The sequence below is a fragment of the Chelmon rostratus genome, chromosome 13 (genome assembly GCF_017976325.1).
Source record: "Chelmon rostratus isolate fCheRos1 chromosome 13, fCheRos1.pri, whole genome shotgun sequence".
Classification (NCBI taxonomy): Eukaryota; Metazoa; Chordata; class Actinopteri; order Chaetodontiformes; family Chaetodontidae; genus Chelmon; species Chelmon rostratus.
Genome location: NC_055670.1, coordinates 4,574,243 through 4,602,230, shown reverse-complemented (window position 1 = coordinate 4,602,230; position 27,988 = coordinate 4,574,243). Strand labels below are relative to the sequence as shown.

At 42.7% G+C, this 27,988-nt stretch overlaps 1 protein-coding gene across 2 annotated transcripts in view; it reads left to right on the top strand.

The window, feature by feature from the left end:
• Window positions 1–27,988, top strand: part of zmym2 (zinc finger, MYM-type 2) — a 33,483-nt gene continuing 5,495 nt past the window's right edge. The window contains exons 1-23 of one of the 2 annotated variants that reach the window (XM_041950783.1): window positions 1–87; window positions 5,674–6,390; window positions 6,831–6,999; window positions 10,439–10,593; window positions 11,568–11,716; window positions 11,997–12,159; window positions 13,767–13,979; window positions 15,664–15,814; window positions 16,856–16,971; window positions 17,714–17,839; window positions 19,327–19,477; window positions 19,609–19,781; window positions 19,871–20,036; window positions 20,312–20,340; window positions 20,514–20,655; window positions 21,038–21,159; window positions 21,418–21,568; window positions 21,716–21,913; window positions 23,972–24,096; window positions 24,196–24,388; window positions 24,541–24,683; window positions 26,883–26,997; window positions 27,648–27,890. In XM_041950783.1, coding sequence (XP_041806717.1) covers window positions 5,689–6,390; window positions 6,831–6,999; window positions 10,439–10,593; window positions 11,568–11,716; window positions 11,997–12,159; window positions 13,767–13,979; window positions 15,664–15,814; window positions 16,856–16,971; window positions 17,714–17,839; window positions 19,327–19,477; window positions 19,609–19,781; window positions 19,871–20,036; window positions 20,312–20,340; window positions 20,514–20,655; window positions 21,038–21,159; window positions 21,418–21,568; window positions 21,716–21,913; window positions 23,972–24,096; window positions 24,196–24,388; window positions 24,541–24,683; window positions 26,883–26,997; window positions 27,648–27,890 — 3,895 coding nt within the window. In that variant the 5' untranslated portion in view covers window positions 1–87; window positions 5,674–5,688. Of the gene's footprint in view, window positions 88–5,673; window positions 6,391–6,830; window positions 7,000–10,438; window positions 10,594–11,567; window positions 11,717–11,996; window positions 12,160–13,766; window positions 13,980–15,663; window positions 15,815–16,852; window positions 16,972–17,713; window positions 17,840–19,326; window positions 19,478–19,608; window positions 19,782–19,870; window positions 20,037–20,311; window positions 20,341–20,513; window positions 20,656–21,037; window positions 21,160–21,417; window positions 21,569–21,715; window positions 21,914–23,971; window positions 24,097–24,195; window positions 24,389–24,540; window positions 24,684–26,882; window positions 26,998–27,647; window positions 27,891–27,988 lie in introns of both variants that reach the window. The other variant, XM_041950782.1, reaches the window with a different exon arrangement.

The window sequence follows — 27,988 nt, the reverse complement described above, 5'->3', positions numbered from 1 at the left end:
TGGAAAGTTCTACGTTGTGCGCACGCGCTCCCCGGGATTAATGTTAAGGCACAAAAGTGGCGCTACACCGTTCCGAGCTGTACTCCGGTAAGCGAATTTCACAGCCGTTTTTTATATTCCAGTTTTACGCCTAATTAGTCAAAGTTTCGGGAACTTGTGCGGGCCGCCAGGCGGATTTCCAGGGACTCTCTCAGCAGTCACGCTGGGGCGAGGAGACACATTTAGGGAACAATAAACAGTTAATTTGAACAGATTTCTCCCCTGCTCTGTGTGTGCTGTGGCTGCTGCCGCCTCTAGTCTCCAGTATTGTTCAGTTGGCTCCCTAATGGCGGACGGCAGGCAGTGCTGCTTTCCGCTGGGGGAGGAGGAGGAGGAGGAGTGTGGTGGGGGGAGTGGGGGGGGCAAATTCTATCTGGTTGAGAATATATTGGGTTTATACCTGACTTTGTGTCACGGTAACTCCTCAGAGACCCATGTCAACACGATGCTGGAAATCATTCGAGCCGCGTTGTTTACCACCGCATGACACAAATGAAGACAGTTCATGTGATACGTAACACTAGGGCGCCCCTTGCGGTGGCCGGGTATATTTGCCACTGATTGCGCCAGGGTGGACGTGCAGGGTAACTTTCCAATTAAAACCCCACCGTCACAGGTATCATAAAAATCGGGCTTTTTATTTGGATTCCGGGTCTGCTCTGGTGGCTCTCGCCTATGTACGGCTAGAAAAAAGAAACTGGACGAGATGGGGGGTGTGTAGTAAAACCACACATTGCCAGCCATTAGAGATTGTGTGTTTGAGTGTCACACTGTGTGTCCCGTGCAACATTTGCTTCTATTTTCGTTTTTTGATACGAGTAAGTTGTGATCATTTTTAGTGGTATTTCAACAACGGCGCAGTCAGCGTCTGCTCTCCTCCCCTCGATCCGCCGCTAATCCAATGGCTGTTTGCGCCAGGAAGGGCAGGGGTGGGAACGGAACGGAACGGAACACCCTGAACCACGTTTCTTCTGGATCCCAACTTGGAAGCCAACCTACCCCCTCATTCACCTGGGTTATTTATGGAAGAGTTGCGCAGCTCAGGTAGTGCTGGTTCTGTTTATTGTTCCTTTATTAAAGTTTTGGACCTGCTCTCCATAAGATAAGTTTGGTAAATATTACTGCTGAGAGAGGGGGAGCTCGGATCAGGTCGAGTCATAGTCACCTCGGTAACCCGGTGCGTGGACCGGATTTGATGCTGTGGTGGTCCTCGTCATGGAGCTGAGCTTCTAGCCTGTGTTGATAATCAAGGGCACAGCCAGGGGGACTTTAGCGGCCCCTGAAAGCTTGGTACAGGCTGTCCTTGATTTTCAAACATTTCAGAGGAGAGCTCATCAGCTGTGAGGAGCTCAGAATAGTGAGGGTTTAGTTTTGCGTTCAGCTGCCAGGTAAACAGGGAATGGGCTGCATTTTAGCCCATCAGCTGGCTTGGGGGATGTTCTGGTGGCTGCGCATTACGCATCACTTCTCAGTGACATAAGCCTTATATAATAATCTCAGGCGTTTGATTTGAATATGTTATTAGTCGGCTGCTCTCTGCGCAACTGGCGCAAACAGCTGCATGTCTCCACCTTGTGACCTGCGGGAAAAATGATGTCAACCTGGCTGCATGCGCAAACCGATAGTGTTGGAAAGGTAAAGGAGCACCTATGAAAGGTGGTGATGTGGCTGGGGTTGGTCTGGCGCAGCTGTTGATTTTAACTGCTTGTCTGCTGAGTGTTTTGTTTCATGGGGGGGGGGGGGGGGAGTCTCACAGCCCAGCACAGACCACCTCTCTGTCCACCTGGTGCTGACGTTGGGTGCAGGGTTGCATGTCAGAGCTCATTAATGCTGGAACCTCGTTTCCCTCTCATCCACGTGAATGCAGGCTGGCTCATAGCTCTGCATTGCAGTCTGAACTGAGTCTAGACCAGGCTATTTTTTCCCCTCAGAGCACTACTCAGTTGCTTTGCACATAGATTCCCTTTCTGTTGGTGTAATATCAGGCAAGAAAAGCTGTGATGCATTTTTCTTTTTGCAGCACAGCTTGGCTTCGGGGAGGTTTTGCACATGGGGAGAAGGGGGCTTTTGGGTCCTCTCTATTTTGACACCAGTTAACCCCGCGGTCACAGACAGATGTGTTGTAACCCTAACCCACGTGGTCTCTGGAGTTATGGTTGGGTTATGTCTTCTAAAATAGTATCTTGAGTGAGGATACACAGCACAGTCACTGGCCTTTGAGAATGGTTTGGGATCCCATCCTGTTTCTGAACAGTCAAGAACAGCTTATTGATCTTGAATGTCATGCTGTTTTGGCTTTTGCTTCCTGTCACATGGTCACTGTGAGCAACTCTCTTCCTCTTCCACCTTCAGTGTTTTACAGTCAAGTAGATCTTAACAATCACATGCTATACATACTATACACACCTCTGGTGCAGTGTCCTTCCTGAATTTGCAGCAGTGGGATTTAATATTATACAATTATTATCGAAAAGTACAGACTTGGATAAACTTTCACATAGAATTACACTCCAGACAAAGGTTTTCTTTTGAAACTTTGGATGAATCAATGTGGAAAAAATGACCGTGCTAATAGTTTTGGTTTTGGTTTGGTGAATTATTATTATTATTAGTAGTAGTAGTAGTAGCAGCAAAACTCAATTCAGGTATGCTCATATTTTAAATTTAGAGGAAGTTTTTCTCACTAGTAATGCAGCCTTTCCAGTTGTCAGTAATAGAGTTGTCAGGGTAACATGGACTTTATACAAGGGGTTCGGTTTAACACAATTAATGCAGCATGATTGTGTGTCTGTGTGTATATATGTATGTTTCTGGTGGTCCAATTGCTTTATTGCTGTTTACATGGTGTGTAACCTGTAACAGAATCACCTACAAGGTGATTGCTGTGCGAATAGCCCATAAAAGGTCTTCCGTTCAATATCACCGCTGCATGTAATACGCTTTCACTGTTTTGCATGTGTTGTCAGGAGCTATTAGGTCTGGTATCACACATGAATACTTTTTTTGGTATGGAGTGGAATACATCCACAGCACTGTGTATAGGAAAATGTCATTTATAAAATGAAAAACATTTTTGTTAGATTTCAAAATAAGATATTTAGGTTTGACATTTGACAGTTGTCCAATTGGCACAAGTGCTGAATTTTTTAAAATTATGCCCCACCCAGTTGCACGAGGACTATGGCTTTAGATTTCATCTTTTCCCACCCTTTGTTTCTTACCAGACTGTACTTTTCTTGACTTAAGTGTCAAGTAAAGTATGGTTAAATGACTAACCCACACCAGCAGGCCAACTCCCTATCTTATGAAAATAGCCAATAAATGAAGATGTCTGGAAAGTCAGGAAAATAATTTTAGTTTGCATGTCTTTGGAATGGCACATTCTGGAAAATATGCAGAAATCTATAGTGCAGATCTCATTTGTACGTGGCTGTAAACAGCATTGAGATATCTGTCATGAATCATCTCCAGTCGTAGAAAGATGCGTCCCAGTTTGTAACCAAGTGCTGATTTGTTGAGTCCTGTCCGGATGTCAGTGTCACCTGCCAGGCAGCGCAACACCTTTTGGGACTGATTGGGGGTCAGGCAATGTGTTCAATCAAGACAGTCTGTATAAAGGATGGACCTTCAAACTAACATCCCACCCATTTGCGATTAACAAAAAATATAATAATATATCCATAATATTTAGCATCTCACATACTGAAATATAACAAAATCTAAATTTGTTCATGAAACTAACTAAGCTAGCTATGTATATGGGGAAAGTGAAAATTTGAAACTATGAAAAAAGGTGTTTCCTCCAAGATACCTGTGATATTTATTGGATGCTCCCCACAGTTGCTGGGGCCAAAATGGCCGCCACAGTGATGTCAAGGCAGTGACCTGGCTTCCTGTTATGTAGGCTGTGCTCACTCATAGCTCTAAAGGCTATATTCAGGTGCTTTGAGGCTCTTGCTGTTCATTGTGAATGTCGAGGTGAAGAACAGAGCTACAAAGATCATTGACTGCACAGGAGTGTGTCTGTGAGCCTCTATCTGTTTGTGTGTGTATGTGCGTTTCTGTGCTGCAGCTGTCAGCAGCCATGTGATGTGTGGCTTACAGCCACCCTCACTGCCGTGTAACATGAAAAGGAGATTTTGACAGAAACAGATCAACACAGAGAGTGTAGACATCCCCAAAAGTGCTTTAAATAATATTTGATCCTGAGCGTGACACCGAATCAGCCGACAACGTATTTCTTCTCTTTTGGATTTATAGAGATACTTCAGAAGCCCACATTTAGTAACACTTCACTGATCAATGCTGTTCTACACTGAACGCTACATGCATTGCTGAATAGCTGTTAATGAATTAATTCAGTATCATGAAGGGTGATATCTGAACCATTTAAATATTGAGTTAGCCAACTCAACAGCACCCAGATGTAGAACACAGAGAACAAGTCCCTGTGGTGGTGGTGGGCCTTACCGTCACCACGGCAACCAAGGTGTAGCTTCACCAGTTGCCGGGGGCAACAAGAGAGAAGCTGTGTAGAGCGACATGCAGGGGTGGGGAGCAGGGAGGGAGGGAGGTATGCGAAAGACAGCAGGTGAGAGGAGGAGTGGAGTTCTGGGTGATTGGTTAAAGGAGGTGAAGGGAGAAAAAGGAGGATGAGAGGAAGAGACGTGATGAGGAGGAGGAGCAAAGTTGCCCCCCGTTGCTGGGCAGGCATGTAGCAGTTCTTGAGAGTCTACATTCACTCATGAAGACATCGCTGCTACTGTTGCACTACTGCTACTGGAGCACAAAACCCTCCACCATCCTTCAGTCCTATCAGAACAGCAAGGTTTCAGAGCTGATTTTGCAATTATTCTCAAGATTTCAGAGCTATACATTATTTGAGGACCCGACTAATCTCTCCAAAGGCTGCAGTGAAAATACATGAACATGTAGCGGCAATTCAGTTTAAGGTTCCACCAGTGATTTAATAATAAGAATACTGAGAGCGATGAAGAAAGTCACTGGTGATGTGATCTCGCAACACTGTAAACTGCTACCATTCTTTGTTCTTATTAACTTGACAAAATAAGTCAAATGTTTTGAGCCTCATAGTCAAGTAGGGAAAGTTTGAATTGGCCACAATGACCTAAGTGAAGTGACACAGCACTCCCACATCTGCCCCAGCATCACCAAGGCATCCATTTCCAACTGTGAGCAGAGCATCCGGGTAAATCGTGGTTGTAACTGCATCTTGGAGGAATCAGGTCGAGGTTTAAAATGAAAGACTCGTATCTGGGACAAGCTTGGTTGAAAATTAGATGGATGTTTTAAAGGTTATGTTCAACCAAATTGCTAAAAAACAAAACAAAACAAAACATTTTTTTTTTAGTTATCTAGTGGTAGGTGGTGTCTAGCTCTCCAAATTGATTTCTTTTTAATCTGTGAGGTCCCCTTACAGAATTCCTCTTTACACAGAAAAGGTGGTAGCTAGCAGTTTCAGTGAGTCTCCATCAGGCATGAGAAAGCTATGAGGGGGAAGTTTGCCTCTGGGGATACCTGCGCTACCTGCGCAGCTGTCAGACATCATAAAACCAGTCACTGGTGCTGGCTTCACCTCATTATCTCTTAACTGCCTTTTGTTTGTGTTGCCAGGTGGTTGCCTTAGCAATGAATGGGGAGTCGGAACCAAACCCTGTCTTAGCAGAGGAGGCAGGGGAGCGGGTGGAGCCCACGGATGCCACTCCCTCCCCTCAGGAACAGGCCACGCCCCCCTCAGAGGAAGCTGGGGAGGCTGTTTCCATGGTAACAGAAGATGGAGCCACAAAGGAGGGTGGCACAGAGGACAATGATGATGATGATGATGATGTGGTTCTCGTAGGGGAGGAGGCTCCCCAGCCTTCTGCCACGACCGTTTCCCAAGACACGCCCAGCACAGACTGCCTCGAGCCAGCTGCTACCGTGGAAACTGTAGACATGTCCATGGCAGCAATGCCTTCCAAGACCCCCAGTTCGCCCGCGTCTTCCAGCACATCTACGGTGGCAACACCCCCTAAACCTCCAACCACAGCAGCGGAGCCTATTGTCATTGATGATGAGGAGGACTCTGAACAGAAAGACACTTCCCCCTCCTCACCAGCGCACCCTGGAGGCTCCTCCCCATCCCACTCACCAGGTGCACTCAGCAGCACTGAGCCAGATTCAGAGATCAGGATCTCCAGTGTCACCACACTGGGCTCCAGTAGCCAGAAAGGAAGCTCCACCATTGCTGTAGTAAATACTCCACCACATCCAGTGGACATCCAGGCAGACATGAACCTGATGATAACTTCAGTGACATCACTGCAGGACACGACGGCGTCTGTCGCAGCAGTAAGAATCAGCAGAACTGATTTTATTTATCCAGATTATGTTGCTTTCTTTTCATTGACATTCATCTCTGCTTTCTCTGTTTGTACAAATGTTTTTTTACATTTCTGATTGCCTTCAGGAAACGTTGTTTCTTCTGATGTTGCCTGCTGGTAGACTTTGGTGAAAGCAGGTGTTCTGTTTGGCATAGCAGGTTTATTCTTGGCAAAGTGGATAATGATATCTTTGTAATGACACTGCTGAGTGCCCATATTTTATGCCAGGGTTTATTCATGTTCATTCAAGTTTCACTGGCAGCTCCTAGTTAGATAAGGTTGGATTCATTGTAGGTTCTTCACACCGCACAGCGTACGATACCCTTGTGTCTTTGGTTCTTTATCATCTTGTTTCCAATTGTTTCATCACTAAGGAGAAAAACTAACCCAAACAACTTGTTTGTCTAGGCAGGTGAAGGCCAGGCAGAGGAAAATGGTCTGCAGATCAGCAGCACATTCAGCCTGAATCCCGACACCCCACCTGGCCGACCAACATCCTCCTTCAACCCTGGGCGGGGCACGGGCCCCATGGGCCAGCTGGTACAGAATGGAGACACAGGGACGCACAACAGGACAGGTAAGGAATTTATCATGTGGCTAGAAAAAGTCTAATTGATATGTTCTCACAGGTAAAATGCAAGGATTATGTACGACTATAATGAGGTGTGATGTGTAGCTTTGGTCACTGCAGTGCATGCAAGCTACTACTTTGAACTTGTCAAAAATTAGAGCCTCATTTGCTTACACCCCCATTACAGTGTCACCTGAAGCTAGTCAACAATATCATGTGAGTGATAGTAGGCCACAGGCTTCTGTTTACTATCACTTATCACTTAATTTTAATTTTTGTTTTGAGGAGCCTGCATGCTGCCTCCACCTGTCCTGGCAAGCATGTCCCTTCAGCCCTCACTGTTTGGTCTTGGCCTTGGCCAGACAGGCAATTCAGATTTGTTTCTCGAATCAGATCTTTAAGACAGATGTCCGCAAAGTCATTTGCAAGTGATCAGCTAAGATTTGTGTGTCCAGACAACTTATCTTCATGGGTTGCTGTCGTAACGACGTAGGCATCAGTAACTATGTACGGCGGTGCCGTGCATGCTTGTAAAGAAGCCTCCTCCCAAAGTGCAGGCAGACGGTTTATTTCAGCGTCTGTCCACGGACTGTTGTTCTGTGTTCTCCTCCATACCGGTCTGCTAGCAGCAGCATGGATTCTGCTCAGCCACTCTGATGAACTTCCCATCACTGGATTTGCTGTTGTCGTTGTGTATCAAGTTACAGGGGACACAAAAGACACTGAAATCTGATTTGTGTGGCCAGAGTGTCCGGACTGAGACATGTCTGTAGAAATCTGATTGGGATTGTATTTCAAACCACCTCCAAATGTGGCTTGGGTCTGATTTGCAAAAATCGCATTTCATGATGGTTTTTTAACTTTCCAGATTTTCTAAAATTGATCTGGATGCAATCTGGATATGCCAAAAAATTTGGGCTGGCAGTCTTAACAAGGCCTACGTTCTGTGAAATCGCTCTTCATGACTTTCAACTCTCGGATGTTGTTGAAAAGCCTCAATGATGTAACACAACTCTTAGTCCTTGCGTGATCATAACACATTTTTTTTTGTTCTTCTGACTTTCTCTGCAAATCTTTCCTTCTTCACAATGTGATTACACATTAACATGGGCCAGATTCACCATCTCTCTCACTCCCACTGCTCCCCGTCCCCTTCCCCTTGTACTGCGCATAAGCATGAACGCCACCTGTTGTTGATTGGCTGGAACAGTGCTCGGTCCAAACCACTTTGTATCTTTGCCATTTACAGAGCCAGGGCTGCGTACAGACTTTTTCCAGAGCACACACAGGTCAGACAGCTAGTGGACTGGGAGGAGATATTCACTGAACACTGTGTTTGATTAGAACTCTGACCCCACCGTTAACCTGGATACAGTGCAAGACTGCACAGCCAATCAGGTGCAGGATCAGTATCAGCTGATATGTACCATACATCTGTACATCATGAGTGCTCTTTAAAAGTCTAACAGGTGTGTGTGTTTACGTGTATAAACATGTAAACAACAAACCAGCTTTGCTTAATTGAGGTAAGCGATTAACAGAAATGATTAAGGTGTTTAGGTAGACATTGCACATTTTATGAAAAAACATAGCCCTCTCACTCATTCGAACAGCAGGGTCATCCTAAAAAACAGTTGAACCTGCTTTAACTTTTGCTGCAACGCAATGCAGCATTACTCAAAGCACAGCATTAAACACTGTCTAGTGTTTTAGCGTAAGATAATCCGCCAAACTCTGAAATATTACTCCAACTAACTTTTCTGCACGGTTTTGTCTCGTTGTCCCATTCGTGACTGAAGTTATGCACCCCAGCCAAATCAGCCCATTATAGTGCTTCTTTTGGTTAGAATGCAACATAACAAGTTTTTTAACCGGTCAGGGCATTTTGTCATGCTTTGCTATCACATTGTATTCACAGTAGGGTGAATAATAATTAAATCCCAAAATCAATTTAATCTTGTGGAGTTTTTGACCTCTAGATGCAGGCACTCTCAATTTGCTGTGTAAATTCTGTCAAAAGAAGACAAAAAACCCTCTGTTACACTGAGCGCAGGTGATGTTTACATCTAGAAAAAACAATGGAAATTTGAGGAGGAAGGGAAAAAGCTGATTACTGACCAGTTGTGTGCAAGGTAAGTTCAGTGACCAAGTATTGTGATTCATGTAGACAAATTCCAGTTTTCACCCTCAGACCTCTTCAGTGAGCCATCACAGACTTTGATAAACTCCACCTGTGTGCTAAGCAGAGGTGTTTGAGTGTAGGGTGTGAGTGGGTTAGTATGCTTCATGAAGAATAGTACAGCATCTTGTGAAGCCATGCCCTCATAAGACAAAAAAGCAAACACAGTACACTTGTTCTTACCTGCTCCTCGCCTGTCATACTTGTTTTTAAGATTAGGGCACTATAAATTGGATAATTCCCTCAAGCAAATTTTCCAGCATTGCAGACCTGTGGAGAGTGTGCATACAGGGATTAAATACTTCCCAAGTGGGCCATCAGGCCTTTTCTGATTTCATGGTGGCGCAGCCCCGAGCCCTCACAGACTTATTGGCATTTAAGTCTGTGAATTGATAAGGTGGGACATTGGGACTGGGCCTGAGACAGTTTTATGCTCCAGTCTTGCTCTGCACAGACTCCAGATGGTGCTGTTGACTGCAGTGGCACTCTGTTCTAAAACTGGCTGCTGGAGGATTATGTTTTGGGATGTTTGCAGTTTAAGCCAGTATAGCAGAATCACATTTTGAGCAGCCACATCTTGCTGCAACAGCATCTTATCCAGATTTACAACCTCAAAAACAACAAACCATGATTTGGCTGGAGACACAACAAGTATGTGGCTGTGTTACTTCAGGCCAGATGGATTGGTGGTGTTAACAGCAAGTCTGATGATATTTCTTGGTTGTCAGTTTTACCCAAGTTGTGAAACAGCTATACAGCATAAATGGATATTTTATCATCTGACTGGTCAAGGTGCTTCGTTATGTGGAGCCCTAGCCCCTAATGGTTACGATGCAGACCACTTTCCCCCATGTCTTGTTTGGTTCAGGCCAGGTATGTTTTATACGTTTCACCCATGTCTCCCCTCTTTGTTTCCTGTCTGCCTCTCTACTGTCTGTCCAATAATGGCAAAAAATGGCAAATAAATCATCTTAAAAAAATTCATTATCACTAAAGGAATGCAGAGAAGGGTTAGTATTAGTATGTGTTGTGTGTTCCTGTCAGCGTCTAATGTTGTGTACCAGTCACAAGTGTTGTTCCATGCCATTATTTTACCACTAGCCTTTGTTTTTTTTGGGGGGGGTCACTCCAAACTGGAGGCTTCAGTCTTGCTCTGACAATCTGAATCTTCCTGATAGATTTGCATGAACTGTTTGTTAACTCAGAGAAACAAAGAGATGAAGGGTGGAGACAACTGTTAATTGATTTTTTTTTCTTTCCCTCTAGACTCGTGGATTTCCCAGTCAGCTTCTGTCCCTCGCAACCAAAAACAGACGGGGGTCGACTCCCCGTCACCAGCCACCTCCCTGCCCAAACCTCCAGGCCAGTCTTCCTCATCTACTTCCTCTTCAGGCTCCCAGCAACAGCCCAGGACAGTGAAGGTGATCCACTCCGTTCATTGAGGTCCTGTGTACATCAGGTGTAGTCGTTATGTACAGAAAGACATTAACAGGGCCAACAACCGGGAAATTTTATTTTATTTTACCTCTTTAATCCAGAGTTAGAGGTTCATTTATCTATGCAACATTTGTGTCTGTGTTTTACATTGTCATATAAAGCACAGTGTTAAAAGTGCATCATATGCTCGATTTTCGTTTTGAAACAAACATTGCGCCCGCTCACAGATGGCAGCTTACAATCCTGCGTAAAGATGCAGGTGACGGCGCACAGCGCTATTCATATTCATATTTTTTCATTGTTCAGTGAAATAGTCATTTTATTATTCAGGTTGACAGCTGACAGCACGCGCCAGTAAAAGGATGACGGCACGCAGAGAGTGAAACGCCCTTTACACTTTTACCGCCGTTACTTCGGCCACATCCCCTGACTACGATAGCCATAATTAACCAATATTGATCCATATAAAAGGCGCATCGGATTATAAGGCGCACTGTCGGTTTTTGAGAAAATGAAAGGCTTTTAGGTGCGCCTTATAGTGCGGACTGAATGCTAGGATGCTGTCTTATAAATACATTCACATAGCCAGGTTTGACAGAATTCCCTCTGCAGCCACCACACGAGTTAATCAGTACAAATACGGCATGGCCAAACTTCCAAACTGCAAATGTATTCTTCTTTGAAACAGCAAGCAGAACTTAACACATACTTTCCTACGTTCATTACCTTGTTTATTTCTGTATTTAGAGGGAGTAGAACAGCAGTTGTGTCAGGGAGAAATAAATTGTGTTTTTGTTTTCTTTCTTTGTTTCCTCTTGTCTCTTTTTCTGTCTGTATTTAATAGTACAGAAGGGCACTAGTTCTACTTGCAGCCAATGGATTAAAGTCATAGTTTACCTATTGCCATTGTAAAACTGGCTTGTTAAATCATTAAGTCATTGTTGTTTGTTCATCACAGGTGACCTGTGCTAACTGTAAAAAGCCTCTAAAGAAAGGCCAAACAGCCTACCAGCGTAAAGGCTCCACACACCTTTTCTGCTCCACCACCTGTCTCTCCGCCTTCTCGCACAAACCCGCCCCCAAGAAGAGCTGCACCATGTGCAAAAAGTGAGTCTCGTCCCAAATGTGCTGGAACCCATTGAACAGGAGATATTTGTAACAATAAGACAAATCTGTGGTTGAGTTGAATTAAGGGAAAAGAAGAGTTCTTCAGTGGATTTCCAGCAGCTTTGAGTTATTTGTCTGTTGCAGTTATTGAGTTTTACCTCATAGTAAGTCCTAAACACAACATCTAATTACATGGACAGCTGTTATTCTTTTATCTAACTCATGAATATTCTGCAGATGCTAATCTGTCCGTGCCCTGTGATGTGTTTGTGTCTTTCAGGGACATCACAAACATGAAGGGTACGATCGTGGCCCAGGTCGACTCCAGTGAGTCTTTCCAGGAGTTCTGCAGCACAGGCTGCCTAGGTGCATACGAGAACAAGCAAAACCCACCCAAATCAGGCCTCAAAACCAAATGTACAGTCTGCGGCAAGCTCACAGAGGTCAGTCTGTCTGACACACTGAACAACACATACTCTTGTCCATTTACCTGTCATTCCTAACCAGAGCAACGTACCTGCCACTATATTCCTGACAATGGAATGAATAACTGAGTATCAGTGGTAACAAAAATGTATTAGTTTACACCTATGAAGTGTAACAGCCAATTCGTTGTTTCCACATCCACGTCGCCCCTAGGGTTTGCGTGACGTAAATTTCTGTCATCTGCCCAAATTAGCCAGGGTCCTCAATACAAGTGCACCGACTGCACATGCACTAGAAAGGCAAGGTTATTTCTTATTTTGTGCACATTGTGTATGTCCTGCATTCCCCATCCTTGGTCCTATTCTCCTTAAGCAGTCACAAATACCGTTTTGTTTGTTTACTTTTTCATGTTGTTCAGGCAAACACATTAAATAGAGGAGCTCTACAATTGTAGTATGTGTAGAAGAATGTCCACTGTCCACACACAGTCTGCAGCTGCTGTCTGCGTCTGTACTGAAGTGTGATCAAAGCTTAATGAAAGCTAGAGGTGCCTCTAATACACAAAACATTACATGGATGCATTACATGGATGCATTACGCCCTTTTCATGTAATACAGTACAATACAGAGAGTCACTAGCATGACTGCAGACTCTTGTTAGGCTTCACCTTCTTGTCATTATTTACTTCCTTGGCTTGGCTGTTTGTTTTGTTGTATTTTATGTACATGTTCTCACTCTCTTCTCTGTCTTTTTCTATTCTTATCCCTTAATCAACATTCTCTTAACACAGCGTCTGTCTCTCTTCCTCTTTTCTCTGCTTTATCGTCTTCCTCCTCAGGTCACTTTCATTCAATATTTATCTCTGCCTTGTTCCTTGTGTGCCCTCACTGCTCTAGCACCATTCAGTTACTTGTGAGCTTAGCAATGTTTTTCACTGTATTTTCTAGCTCACATGTTCAGTATAAGGCAGTGGGATTCTTCTGTTACCTGCATAACTGTGTGCCACAGCGAATCAGTACTATTGTCACCTAGCAACCACAACTGTCTACATTTGTGACACTGTAGAATCATTTGCATTATTTACATCTCCTTCATGATTTAAGTTGCATATAAAAGCAACAGCAATGCCCCTGCCAAACTACCCTAAAGGGATTTGTTATGCACATAACATGGACAGTATGCAGATGTACAAATTAAACAAGGTTTTTGTAGTAGAATTGTCATTCCCTATAGCTTTAACTAAGTTTAATTTCAGGATATCACAGTAAGACATGAATTGTATGGGCTACCTTCCATGCCAGTTTTCAGAGGTGTGTGATGAACTGAAATGGCTGGTTGGACACGTGCGTTTATTAATTTTGCACACCTCTGACAACTTTAAAGGACCAGCAAACACATGAAAGAGGTGCTGATCAGCTGTTCAAGTACAAGCCTCCATTTTCACAATGGGAAGCACTATTGCATTTAAAAGTTTGTTTCGACTAAGCTAGAATTCCACAAAAATTAAGCGAAACAGTGTGATGCATAACTACAGATTGAGGAGACGTTTGCAGTTTAAAAGAAAGGTCAATGAAGTGTAGTTAATCGGCTCTTGCTGCCATTTCTGCATTTTTCTGTCAACAGATACGGCACGAGGTTAGCTTTAAGACTGTGACTCATAAGATCTGCAGCGACACATGTTTCAACGTTTACCGCAGGGCCAATGGGTTGATCATGAACTGCTGTGAGCAATGTGGTGACTACCTGCCCAGCCGAGCGTCAGCCAACCACTTCCTGCTGGTCGATGGCCAACAGAAACGCTTCTGCTGCCAGAACTGCATTAGGGAGTACAAGCAGGTACTGTAGGCCCAAACGCAGGCCGCAGGTGTGTAGGATTTGCCTGATTGAGGCCTATGTGATTGATTCATTTATTTTATTCAACCATATCCATTTACAACTACAGCTGTGCCTTGACGGCCAGGGCTTTGATACGTGAAAAAGTTTCTGTTATTAATTTAGCTGTGGCGACCCCTCCTCCTCACAGCCAGGCATCTGCCTCCACAGTAACTAAAATGTAAATACAATAAAATACTTAACCTGGCTTTGTTACTTGCCTTACTAAAATATTGAAGAAAAAAACATTAACAGTTGCAGCAACACAATAATGTGCATTGTAATAGTAGGAAATGAATACCCAAGTGAGACAGCAAATGATCCTTGAATGAACAAAGCAAATGAACCAGGACTCTGTTTATTTATAAACCTTCACAGAAAACAAAGGTGCTATATTCCACTACATATTACTAATGGTTTGATGAGCATTTTATGTTCAGGATGTTTGTTCTTTTCTACAAATGTTGTTTACATGTTGGGGTCCGCTGTGTGAATTTTGTACTATTTTTTTTAAAGGTGCTGTCTTGGTCATGATTGTTGATGCAGTTACAAAATTCAGCAGCCATTGTCTCTGTTTGTTCTGCCAAGTTGTGTAGATGGACTAGAAACCTCCACATGATGAAAGGCAGGCTTTGATAAGACATGTGTCACCAACCCTTTGGATCTTGTGTAATTCTGTTTTATTCCCTCTTTTATTTTACAACTAAATTGTGCTAATTTTCAATATTTGCCAAAAAGTTAGAGGTTGGAATTGTATTTTTTGCTTGGCAGTACCAGCCTATTGGACGCGATTGCTAATAAGTGGAAGAAACCGTGGCGTCAGTGGTATAAAATTCAAACGACAGGCTGACTGTTCACTGAAGCTGTCAGCTGGTGTTTCTCAGACATCCACTGTGAACAGTAGAACGAACCAGCTATGCTGGTGAAATAGTTATAGTGTTGAGACCAAAGTGTTTCTATGGCTGACGGACAAGTCTTTTCTATATCTGAGTAGCTCTGTTGTCTACATTTCTATAAAAAGTTAAAAAATCTTCAAGACTGGCAATTTATCAGTTCCTCTAAACAGAAAAATCATAACTTATGCCAGCGGGAGAGAGGAGACACATCCTGAATTCTGTAATGCCACAGCACTTTAAAATCAATCTTTGAAGAACTCAAATTCAATACTTGCTGTTTAGCACACTGAGGAAAATGACACTTCTCTTCACTCAGCTGTAATTGCATCTTCCTTGATGTACTTTGTAGTGAGGAATAAATAAAACCAGGTCTGACAACACATATCGAAGGTACATTTTATCAAGTAATGCATTCCCAGGGCTGATGTTGCTACTGCCAGTCACTGTGATGATAATAGGATAAAGAGTATAATCGGTGCTCCTTTATGGCAAAGCAGAGGGAAAAGAATCACAGATGGAGCATGTAGTCTATTGGCTATAGTACATGGGAGATTTGCGTTGGATTCCTAACAAACACATTACAATCTCTTGTTTCAATTAAGATTTCCCACAATTAATAATAATCTATTTTTCTTTCTCTCTGGTGTTTTTTTTTACTCCCTCCACTAGCTTTATCAATGAATTGATAGAATCTTATTGCCATTCCAGAACATTATGTTGTTCTGATGTGATGTTTTCCCTCTCTGTCCTAGGCCCACAGTAAACTTGCAAGCTGCCTGACTTGCAAAACTCTGATCAAGACAGGCGAGGTGCTCCACAGCCTCGGAGCAGGCGGCACTATGGGCTCCTACTGTTCTGTCAACTGCATGAACAAGGGCAAACTGGCGTCAACCTCCTTCCTCAGTGAGTAACCAGACTACACAAGCAAGAGGCTTGAAGCTCAGAGCTTTCGTGAACCATAAACTTTCCAGGGTCAAGGATATTGATTTTTGAAAGGGCCATCCAAAATGTGCCTTTCACTTTCAACCTTTCACCTTGTTGAATTTTTTTTACACCAGAATTAAATGTGCACAGATCCAACCAGATGTTAAACAGATCTGAGCAACACAAAGTTATGTTCTCGGTGCTGCCGGTGGGCAGTAGTGGGGGTAGGTGATATGGCTAAAATCTTCTGTCACAGTGTGTGTAATTTTCTATTGTGATGATGATAGATATCCCAATACAGTAATCGTCCTCTAAAATAAACGAAGAAACCATACTGCACCATGCTTCACCATATTTGATTATTTTGTTCAGTTTTTTGGAACTTCCATACAAACCAGAAGAACTGCTTCACACAAGACAAGGCTCGAGTTAACAACAAAAAAATCTAAACAGTAAAACTAACATTCTTTCAGAATAGAAGCTATGGCTCCAAATGAGAATAATAATTTCAAGCATTTTAGGTTTGAGTCCTCCATTTTTTTTCTCACTCTCTTCATCTGTGGTGGTTGGCAAACCAGCTCAGAGGTGCGTTTCTATCACCAGCTGTTGCCACGTGAGAACATGGTGAGCAATCCTGCTGCCCAAAGCACATTTCATTGCGAGGCAGCTGGATTCATCAGAATCGCGAGATCATGTGAGAATCCAGCCCTGATCCTGCCCCAAATATATAGCAGAGACACTAAGGGATAGCTCCTGCTGTGGACACAGCTTTGCCAAATCTCTACCGGTGGGAACATTTCTCCCATTGTACAGCATATAGCATCATGTTGCCCAACCCTACGCAGTAGCAGAAACATAATGTGCATTAGTCATGGTAAGTGCTGGGTAGCCTGCTGTATGTGTGCTAAAGTAAATAATTTCCCTGTCTGTAGGTTTGTTTGTTTGTTCTGATGATCGATTACTGAATTGACCTTGGCCTTTTTGTACGAGTTTTAATGTTTAATTTCTTTCTGTAAGCAGACACAGAGCCCACATGTCACTTCTGTAAGAGGAATTCATTACCGCAGTACCAGGCCACACTGCCAGAGGGAAACATCCTCAACTTCTGCAGCTCACAGTGTGTTACCAAGTTCCAGGTGGGGACTGTTTCATCATTTCAAATCAGAAGACACAAATATAAGTTCTTTTTTAGTGCATCATGTTCCTCTAATGTGTTGAGGGTTATTAAGCACAGTAGTTATTTGTTGTAGTTGAATGAAAACACCACATTGTTTCATCCGGCTTCAGTGTCTGCTGCTGCTACAGGGAAGCAGGATGCTGCTTGAAATAAGAATACCATGTATCATTATCACATAAGAATATCTTGCAGCTAGTATCTTAGGTAATTGGGTCAAAGTAGACGTACTGATAGTCGGTGTTTCCAGTGCCATCTACACTGTAATGTGAAGTTGTGTGGTGCGGAGCCCCTGGAACATAAACCCTAGATTAACCATTGTCTTCTACCCATTTGACACATCCTCATGAAAACAGCAGCTCTAAACACAAACAGAAAACACCGCAGGTTCCCTCAGTCGAGTTCATGACCTGATTAGTTTTTTAGCATCATGTTGCATACATTTACATATTGACTTCCATGACTCTATCATTGATAGATACAGAGTTCATATAATAGCACTCATGTGGAAAGACACGTTTGTGAGCATGGAGATATTTGCAAGTCATTGTGTTAATTAGCTTCAATAATTACCTCTGTAGTACAACCAGGTGGTGTGTTTTGATATATCAAGCATCAAGATGCTCATGGACGGGCATTAGGCTTGTTGGATGTTGTTACACATCAGCTGCATTTTGTCTCTGTGATTTTTTTTTTTATTACAGAATGCTACTCTTCAAACGGCCACCAATGGACAGACGCCCCTCTCCACTACTAACAACACTGTCCAGCTGAAATGTAACTACTGTCGAGGAGCATTCAGCTTGAAGCCTGAAACTCTGGAGTGGGAGGTGAGACCGTCCTCAGGAGCAGCTTCATTTTTATAGACATCACACAAGCTGCGTTTCCATTACAATTGTTCGCAAAGTAAAAGCGATATTTCTGAAATTTCGGCAAAGTTCGAATGCGACTTGCAGGTGTTTCCATTGAACAGTGTTTTGCGAAGCAGCCGAAATTCTCGTAAGTTCTCGGACGTCCCGCGAGATGTGTGTGCGTGCTGTGTGTCGGTAAAACTTAACACAAAGCCCTATAATTAAAAAGCACATGCATGCTCCTGGCCTTGTAGGATTGCTTACAGATTACTCTAATGCACAAATGCTGAAGGTGAAATAAAGAAAAGACCTGCTGACTTGGAGTGATCGCTGATTTTAATGGCCTATTATTTATCACTTTGCTTTTACGCGAGGCTCGCTCTGACAGCGTCAGCTCGCGCCGGCGGAGCAGCAGCAGAATACAGGACTGTGAATTACTGAAGTGTCCTTTGAACATATTTTCTATCAGCAATTATGTGTAAATATTAAAGTTAATGGCGTGCACGCGTGCCTCCCACATAGCTGAGGTGCACACACTCATCACAATCGCAAACACCGTGCTGTACGTCTGTGCGCAAGTTCATCGGAATGATTAGATTTTGCCAAGTGCGCACAGGACGAGATCACAGCTGTCGGGTTGTCTTTAACGGATCAGCAAGCATGACAGCTGGAACAGCTGTACTGTTTTTGTCTGCTACTTATTGAGATCCAGAAAACATACAAAATACACGATATTTGAGAGGATTTTCGAAATTATGGTGTTTCCATTACCAGTTTTTTAATTGCGATATTTAGGATTTGCGAAATTTACAAATTTCTAGGGGCAATGGAAACGCAGCTACACAGACAGTCTTGTCTTTTTCTTCCACAAATAATGCTCTACTTCTTTTTTTTGTGTTTATTTTTAATGCTTTGCAGTAATGTAAAGAACCATAGACAATAAAGCTGCAACATGTCTACCGTAGATCTGAAAATTTAGCCAGAAAATTAATCTGCAATAATTTTCATGCATCATTTAAGGGTTTTTGTTTGTTTGTTTTTAGCAAAACTGCCAAAAGTCACTGGTTCTCACTTCTCAAATATTAATATTTGCTGGTATTTGCAGTACTCTGTGATAATAGAATGTAGTAAAAGATAGTTGGTCATACAAAACAAAGCATGTGAATATGTCCGCTTACTATTTTGTCATGTTTGATACACCAAATCAGTTAATTGAGAAAACGATTGGCAGATTAAGCAGCAATGAAAGCTGTAACCCTAGCCTGACTTGGTCTGGGACAAGTGCTTCCCTCAGAGACCAAGGCCGTCTGTAGAGTTGATTGTTGAACAGAAAAAGTGTCGAGTTAAGTCAAACCCTGTGTGTAGGACAACTTGTTTCAGCTGTAGTAGCACCCTTTTTCAGTTTTTGACAGCATGTAGAGCATATTGGTAAAGAATCACAATGGGCTAAATGTGTGTGTCTTCAGGATAAGGTCTACCAGTTCTGTAGTAAGGCTTGCTGCGAGGACTACAAGAAGCTCCACTGCATTGTGACGTTCTGTGAATACTGCCAAGAGGAGAAGACGTTACACGAGACGGTCAAGTTCTCCGGGGTGAAGAGACCTTTCTGCAGCGAAGGTACTCAGCTCCTCTCCCGTCGAGGATTTTTTTTTTACACTTTTAGTCAGAGAGACATATCCTATCCCAGATGAGTCTGCTTTCTGTTTTATTCATCATCAGATTCCTTTTTCTTTTTTTTTTTATCCCAGGCTGTAAGCTGTTATTTAAGCAGGATTTTATCAAGCGGTTGGGTCTGAAGTGTGTCAGCTGTAACCACTGCAACCAGCTATGTAAGAGAGGTGTGACCCGGCAGCTCGGTGGCATGACCCGGGACTTCTGCAGTGAGACCTGTGCCAAGAAGTTCCATGACTGGTACTACAAGGTCTGCTCATACTCTGTGTATCCATTACTAAATTGAGACAGATTATAGTTTTTGTGAATGTTCTGAAACCGTCTGCTTGTGGCCACTAGGCGGCGAGGTGTGACTGCTGTAAGGTGCAGGGTAACCTGACAGAGTCTGTGATGTGGAGAGCAGAGGTGAAGCATTTCTGTGACCAGGAGTGTCTGTTGAAGTTCTACTGCCAGCAGAACGAGCCCATCATGGTCACGCAGAAAGGCCCCGAGAACACCAGCCTGGGTACAAACCGTGTGTTTCTGTGTGTGTGTCCGTGTATGCGTCTGTGTCCGTGTGTGTGTGGAGCTAAGGTCTTATAGATGACCCTCTTGAGCACATGCTTACTGTTCCATATAACAGAAAACGCTTTTTAAGGGTCAAGTATTACAGAATGAATCAATGTCATCTGAAGCGTAGTTATACAAAAACAGTCAAGCCTGCCTGCTTATGTTACTTTGTGTCATTCAAGATTTCATCATGAGGTAAAGATGTGATGTGTTTCATTTTCCACTTTACAGGGATTGACATGCAAAGCACTAAACTCGGGGTAAGTAGGAATAGATTGGAAAAGATTTTTGTATCATGCAGTTGCTCTGAGATGTAGTTCATTTATATTTTACATTATACTTTTACTTATCTGCTGTCCTTTCAAAACAAATCCCAATGTCATTTCTGTCTGAAATTAAAACTGTATGTTTTTTTTCTCCTGCCATGACGCAGCTGGTGAACCAGGGTTCTGTGGCGTACGCTGGGGGAGGTTTGGTGAGAGATGTCAAGAACAAGGCAGTGCTCTGCAAGCCGCTCACCCTGACCAAGGCTACCTACTGCAAGCCACACATGCAGAGCAAACTATTACAGACCGGTAAACGCAGCAGCATCATACTCAGAAGAGGGCTACAAATTGAAATAAATATTTTTGTCTTTTCATTTTAGACAGTTAAATTTAGTTAGATAGAGGGAAATTATATGCGGTAGTTGCTGGATTTGAATCAGAGATGTTGTGCAGGGCCCAGTCAATAGCAGGTGATCACAGGTGAGACGCAGCTGAAGTTTGCTATAGCGAGCCAGTGGAATTGGGGCATTGTTGTATTATATCAAGTTTTTGGCCCGGGGCCATCTTAACCATTATGTGGAGGTTGATAAAATTCTGCTGCTTCCCTGTTGAAATCATTACTTCATGACCAATTAATACACATACTGACTTGCAGAGATAACGTTATGATTTGGCATATCTTTGTCCACAGATGTAGATGATGGTGTGAAGAGGGAGTATGTTCCTGTACCCATACCTGTGCCCGTCTTCATCCCCATGCCCATGAACATGTATTCCCAGGTCACTCCCACTCCGGTCTCTCTGCCTGTACCGGTAAGACATGATCCTTAACTCAGGAAGACCAGAAAAATCAATAAAAGCCTGTATAATGAAGGTTAAAATGCTTAAACTGCTTAAAATGGCTCTTGTTAGAACAAATTGGCAAACACAACAATTAAGTGTACAAATTATGGTCTAGAAAAATGTTGAAAATGTTAGTGGCCAAAAATTTCACTCAAACAAAGTGAGGAGACATTAACCAACGAGTTGTCTGATTACTTACCAAAAAGCTACATGTCCTGTCCCGTATAGGTTCCTGTGCCCGTTTTCCTGCCCACTACCCTGCAGGGGGCAGAGCAGATCATCCAGACCATCAACGAACTGAAAAACAAAGTGCCCTCTGATCCTCTGGAGGCCAGCCTGCTCGCCATGGCTGATATGATCAAGGAGGACCAGACGCCAGGTGTTGGTCTTATTTTTTTTTTTATGTTTAAAAGTGTCAGATGTTCAGAAGAAGTCACACACGGGGACATCCATCAAAAAGTTCAGTCAGATATTAAATAAAGCAGCAAATAATGACAGTGAGCACCTACCTGACTGTGTGTTTCAGATGTGGAGCCAGTGAAGGTGAAGACGGAGTGTGAAGGGGACGAGGCCTCCAGCAGCAGGTCTGTGGACGAGAAGGAGCAAGAGGAGGAGAAGGAGAAGAACGAGGAGGAGAAGAAGGAGAAGGAGCAACAGGAGGAGGAGGATGAGGACGAGGACAAGTACGAGTCTGACCTGGACCTGGAGGCAGACTTCCCTCAAGGTAAACACCTCCTGTACACGGAGTTCTCGACCTGCCAATGCTCGGCCAGTGAGGCAGTGTCAGTCAGGAAAACTCACTGTCATGATGTTAAAGCCATGAGTAATAATAGTTCTGCAGTATTTGGTATTGACAGAGACTGACTTTGATACGGAAAAGCAACATTAAATTAACTGTAACTATAAAAACATTAAAACCTACATTTTTAGGTGTGCTTTTCGTCATTCATTCCATACCAAACATAACTGAATATAAAAATTTGTAACGCCAGCTATATCATGCATTCTGTTTAGTGAAGCAGTGCTTATGTAACATGTAACTGGATTTTTTATGTATCTGTCACTGACCCAGTATTGCTGAGCCATGATCATACGTACTTCAAGCGTGGCTTCAACCATAATACTAGGGCCTTCCTTGGGACCATAGCGGGGGTCTGGGGTCTGTACCGCAAACTAAACAGTGTTTTTGCCCTAAATTGAGAAAGCCACATTTCAAAAACTCTCATTATGTTCAGCACTCGGTATTTTTGTATATATTTTGTTTATTGTGAAAACTCTCCTCTTTGGAATATTGTTCCACTGCTGCCCTCCTGTAGGTATCAGACAGACTGTAATCAAGTGTTAAAATGCAGGGTTGAATAATAATAATAAAGGTTACAAACCGTATTATTGAATTCTTTGATATTTCTGGTAAATAAATTGCATTAAGGGCATCATAAGGAGCGTTCTTTACCTTACAAGTTAAAGTGGTAACATTTTAACCATTTCTATACAGTATAGAAATATGTATTGCAATTGTGTATAATACACTAATGTAGATATAAGGATATTTTTAAGTGTGTATTAATATTCAGTATTTGTCAACAGCTGTTACATCTACTATGAAGACATGTTTTGTATTAATACAGCTGAGTTTTACTATATTATCATTCAGTACCTGTTTATTCAGCAGCCTTCAGGAGGAGTTAAAGTTGTCAGCAAATACATGAATAAACACTTAGATCTGCTTACAGCTACATTATAGTTTGTTCTGAACTATTTGTTACATTGTGATCTAATGATCATACAGGATACATAGAGGGACTTAAAGTGTAACCATTGTGGATTGGCTGTGTCCCCAGCAAAAAGGAAACCACTTCTTTTAGCTGCTACTGTTTTTACTACTGACGTGAAAAGCATTCCTGCTAGACAGGTTTTTAGCATAGAGCATCTCACCAGTCAGCTGTTGAGTTGTCTTCTCTCCTATCCACAAGACGACTTGTGATTTGAGTGGTACTTTCCATCAAACTCAGTGCGCTCTCTTAAGTAACTGGGTTACATTTCTTAAATGTCATGTTAATGGGAAGCCTGTTTTCCATAATCTGGGTAGACACTTAGAGAAACCTGATTTTCCCAACTAGGTTTCTCCTGAAGAACGCTGATTTCTTGACCATATATACGCGTAACATGGTTTCTCATTGGCTTTTCTGAGTACACACATGCAAGGCACAGACATCAGGCATGATAAATCTGGCTGTAGAGCGGTAGGATGATAGCAGAGATAGAAGTGCTTTATCCCCATATGTGTTAAATTCAGACACATTTCTGTTGTGATCTGTTTATCTGCCTGTCTACTCACTCGCTCTGTCTCTTTGCTCCAACACACACAGCAAAGAAAACAAAAAGTCAGTTTAAACACATAAATAATGCAGTCCAATCAAAATACTACTGGGGTAGGGGGATACCAATTTACTGACCTGCTGCAAGTATACATGGATCTGCAGTGACAGTGCATGTAAACATGTCTGAAAAGCTGCCTAAACCTGTTTGTCTGAACAACCTGCTCTGTTGAATGTGTGTAATTATGAGACTCGTAACCCCAAAATACTGACACACTCAATGTCTTAACAAAAAGTCACTGAACTAGTGCTGAGCCACTGAACTCTGAATGCCGGGTTACTGACAACCCAGTGTATAAACCTGTAAATTTCAATTTGTGTTACCTGTTTCCCCATCCTGACCGGGTTTATATTTCCATCATATAACACATAAGAAAATAATTCAACAATGTTTCTTGTCTCAGCCTCAGAACCTGTTCCAGTCCTGGAGGGAATGGATGAAGACATGGGCTTCTCTCTACCTCCGGTCCTGGCAGAGGTGAAGGAGGAGCTGCAGGAGTCTGCGCCTCGACCACAGCCCAGGAGACAAGTATGCACAGGAACACAAACACATGCATGGAACAATCTGAGTACTTTGTTGTGGGCAGCTACAGTTAACTGTGTAGTAATTGGTGTGTTTGTGTTGCAGGGAAACAAAAGGCAGGCGGTGGAGGAGAGCGCAGATCCAGCCTCGTCTTCTTCTTCCCATCCAACAGGCAGACACTCAGAAGGTCGATCACTGCCTCTCAAAGCTCGCTATGGTATCCATGCCTGGAAACGCTGGGCGCTGTCTCCTCCTGACCAAACAGATGACACCAAAGTAAAGGACAGCTCCAAACCAGGTAACTACTGCCATGGCTCAGTAGGTACAGCTTGAGAGTCCATGTGTGTTGCTTGGCTGAAAATGCCTGAAATGAAAGGTTGATTGTCATATTTGAACGCTAGTAGGATGTGTTGGCTAACAGCAGTCGGTGTCTGTTCGCATCTCCTGCAGCCCGAACTAAAAGTAACCTGTTGTCGCTGAGTTCAGAGGAGCTGAACGTGGCTCTGGCCCGGTTTGTCAGGGAGGTCTGCAGGCCCAGTGGGGAGCGCTACTCTCCAGACAGCATCCTCTACCTCTGTCTGGGGATCCAGCAGGTTGGTACAAAGCCAGACAATCAAACCCCAGAAACACTGATCATTGAGAGTGCACCACATGTCAGTACATACAATCCGTTTCTGTATTCATTGTGCCTCTGCGCCAGCAGCAGCCGTGGCCACAGGCATTATCTTTCCAGGTTGTCCATCTGTCTGTACTTATGTACGTCTCTGTGACATCATGTTCTGCAAAAAGACTTCTGTGGCCATTATTGAGCACCATAACTCAGGAACAGAAGGGGAGATTGTGACCATTTCACGTTTCGTCAGTTACTGAATTGGTGACATTAATCTTGGGTGTCCACCTTCAAACTGTGCTGATTGTAGAGATCTTCTCTCTTGAAGATGTCTGTGAAGCATCCATGTTTCACAATTTCCAGCTTCTGTGTAGCAGCATCCATATTTGAATCATTGTAGTCCACCAAAAGCTCATTGGTTCTGCTGATATTGAGCTTCAGGTGATTGTCTTTGCACCATGTGATGAAGCTCCTCTGGAAAAATTGTCTCTAAGTGAAGACAACGTGTTTCTACCTGGAAATTACTCACTGGAACCATACATGTCAATATAGAGATAACTTCCATCATCAAAAAATACACTTAATACCTTTTAATAAATCCCTTCAAAGTCTTTACTACATGTGTTATGAGTCAGGACAGTCATGGGTGTGAACTACAACTAGACTGGTTGGTGGAGGCAGACAACCATGAGGCAGTAATCCTAGTTGTCATGTTGTTTCTTGAAATGAAAACACTTTTTTAAATTTCCATATGTCAATCTACCTTCATCAAACTCGTTCATTCTGTTGACTACCAATAAAAACCAAGGAGCTATTATCTTTTATCTAAAAAATGAAATGAAAGGTTCTTACTTGAATATGCATGGGCATGTGGCCGATGACGGTGGGCAGGGCACGCAGCAGACCTGTGGATAACTTGCTGTGTTTTCACTGAAGAGAATACATTTGGCCAACAGAGTGGACAAAGCATCTTCTTTGCGTCCTTGAAATATGAAAAACATCACAAGGTATAAAATGACAATATGAGTTTACGGCTGAGATTGATCATGAACCGTCATAACAAATAAAAATGAAATTATCACAATCATTATAGTCTTAATTACAATACAGTACAAACTATTATTTATACTGGGAACAGTAACCTGTTTCTAGCGTGGCCGGTTTATACTGTAAAACGAAAGAATGAGACATCCTGCCGCCTACAATTCACAGTCCACTGATTCGAGCGCGCCCCGTCCCTCCTTTGTTTCTCCCCTCACTTCCTGTCACCTCACGACTGTCTGTCAATTAAAGGCAAATATGCCATTAAAAAATACTTTTAAAGATATTATGAAAATTAAAAACTAAAACAAAGTCAAGTCATCTCTGGTACTTGCCATAATGTAGTAATAGGCTCAGTTCAGTACTGATTTTGTTGACTTGCTCTCATTAAGTATCACTGTTTCACCAACTAAAATAAGAAAATTTCTTAAACTAATACAAAATAACAATTACATTTTAAATTGATTCTAAAACAATATAAATATTAACAGGAAGTAAATATAAGAAGTAAGAATAAGCCCTGCTAATCCTTTTTGTTCCATTAAAATCCCATCTGTGGTCATTTTAGAGGTAGGAACCAAAGTTAGGGTGTGTTTCCAGTAGGACAGATAGTACTGGCGCACAGCCCTCCCTCCTGCTCTCACATGTGAGCAGCAGCACGGCATGGCTGCAGAGTGGAGTGCAGGATGGTCCAAAGCCCTCTGGAGTGTGGTTTTCCTCACAGAGAAATGTAAGAATGACTCTGTTGGTAAGAACTATCATGTTTTTGAGATGGGATTGGTTTATTTACAGTTTGATCGATTATTACAGCCTGAAACACTTGAAAATAGCTTGTACCTTTTCTGGGCCTGCAGTAATTTGCTGGTGCACTTCCCTCCATTTTAGAAATGTCCTAATTTGTGTGGTTTTGCAGAGGTGAAGACTTTTTTTTAGCAACTGGAAATAAGCGTGTTTTGTTCCAGATGGGTCTGAAAGTACTGATTTATGTGTCCGGTGATTATAACTCTTTGCTGTTCACATTCTGAAAAACAGTGATGATGATTTAAATATGAGGACACTAAAGTTTTAATGTATATGGGCAACCACAGCTTGCATTTGTTTCACTGTTTTTTTTTTTATTTGTATTTTTATTTGTTTGAAGCATCTTCATGCCAAAGGCCGGAAGGATGACCTGTTCAGTGACCCGTGCTACCAGCAGTTTGGAGAGGAGCTTAATAAGGTCCTGAAGGACTGGCAGCCCAGTGTGCTTCCTGATGGTGAGTGCAGACAAACATAATCATCCCAGCACCAAAGGGCTGTTGTCAGTTTTTTTTTAATTTATAAGAAATGTGACCAATTGGATAAGTGAGTAACTGCTTTTTAAATCACCACATAAGTTAATAATACAACAACAATGTACACAAAAATTGCAAAAAAAAAACAAATTTGACAGATTAAATCCAAAAATCTGGAATTTAGAAAGTAAATCATCCACCACTGATGGTGACGACACTGCACATGTGGCAGTGTATGCTTGTTAGCACCAACTAGTGACTGTTAAGCTGTAGTGTTGCTCTCTGTTTTGAGCGGTGTCCAATGATTATATCTCCTCTGCTGTTCACATCCTGATACGTTGTGATTGCACTTTAATGTCATATGAGGACACTCTACCAACCCTAACAGGCAAAACATTTTAAGCTTAATTTTACCTTCATGATCAATGACTTGAGTGCTAGTGAGAATTGAAATCCTTTTTTTCCCCTCCGGCACTTCTAACATTAAACAAATCGTCTTTTTACTGTTTTAAATTGAATAAATGTCTGAAAAGATTAGCCAATTATTGCATTTTGTTTATGTTTACACAGCAGTCCAAATGTTTTGGAATGAGAGTCGTAAAATGGATTTTAAAGTGTTTGCTGCTCTCCAGGCTCGCTGTGGGGTCGAGTGGAGGAGCAGAGCCTGTGGAGCAGCCGGCAGCTCGGTGAGCAGAGTCCCGCCGCTCTGCTGCGCTCTCTGGTCTACCTGAACACCAAATACTTCGGCCTGCGCACGGTGGAGCAGCACCTCCGCCTCTCCTTCGCCAACGTCTACAGCCCTGACACCGTCCATCCTGTCACCAAGGAGACCACTGTCTGCATCCGCGTGCCTTCCATCTCTCAGGATCACCATGGTGAGGCCTGCAAATAGACATAATTGAACATTTTTATCACTTTTCTGATGCATCTTAGCGATGTGAGATTTTCAGCTGTGCTGTAGAATTTGGCATAT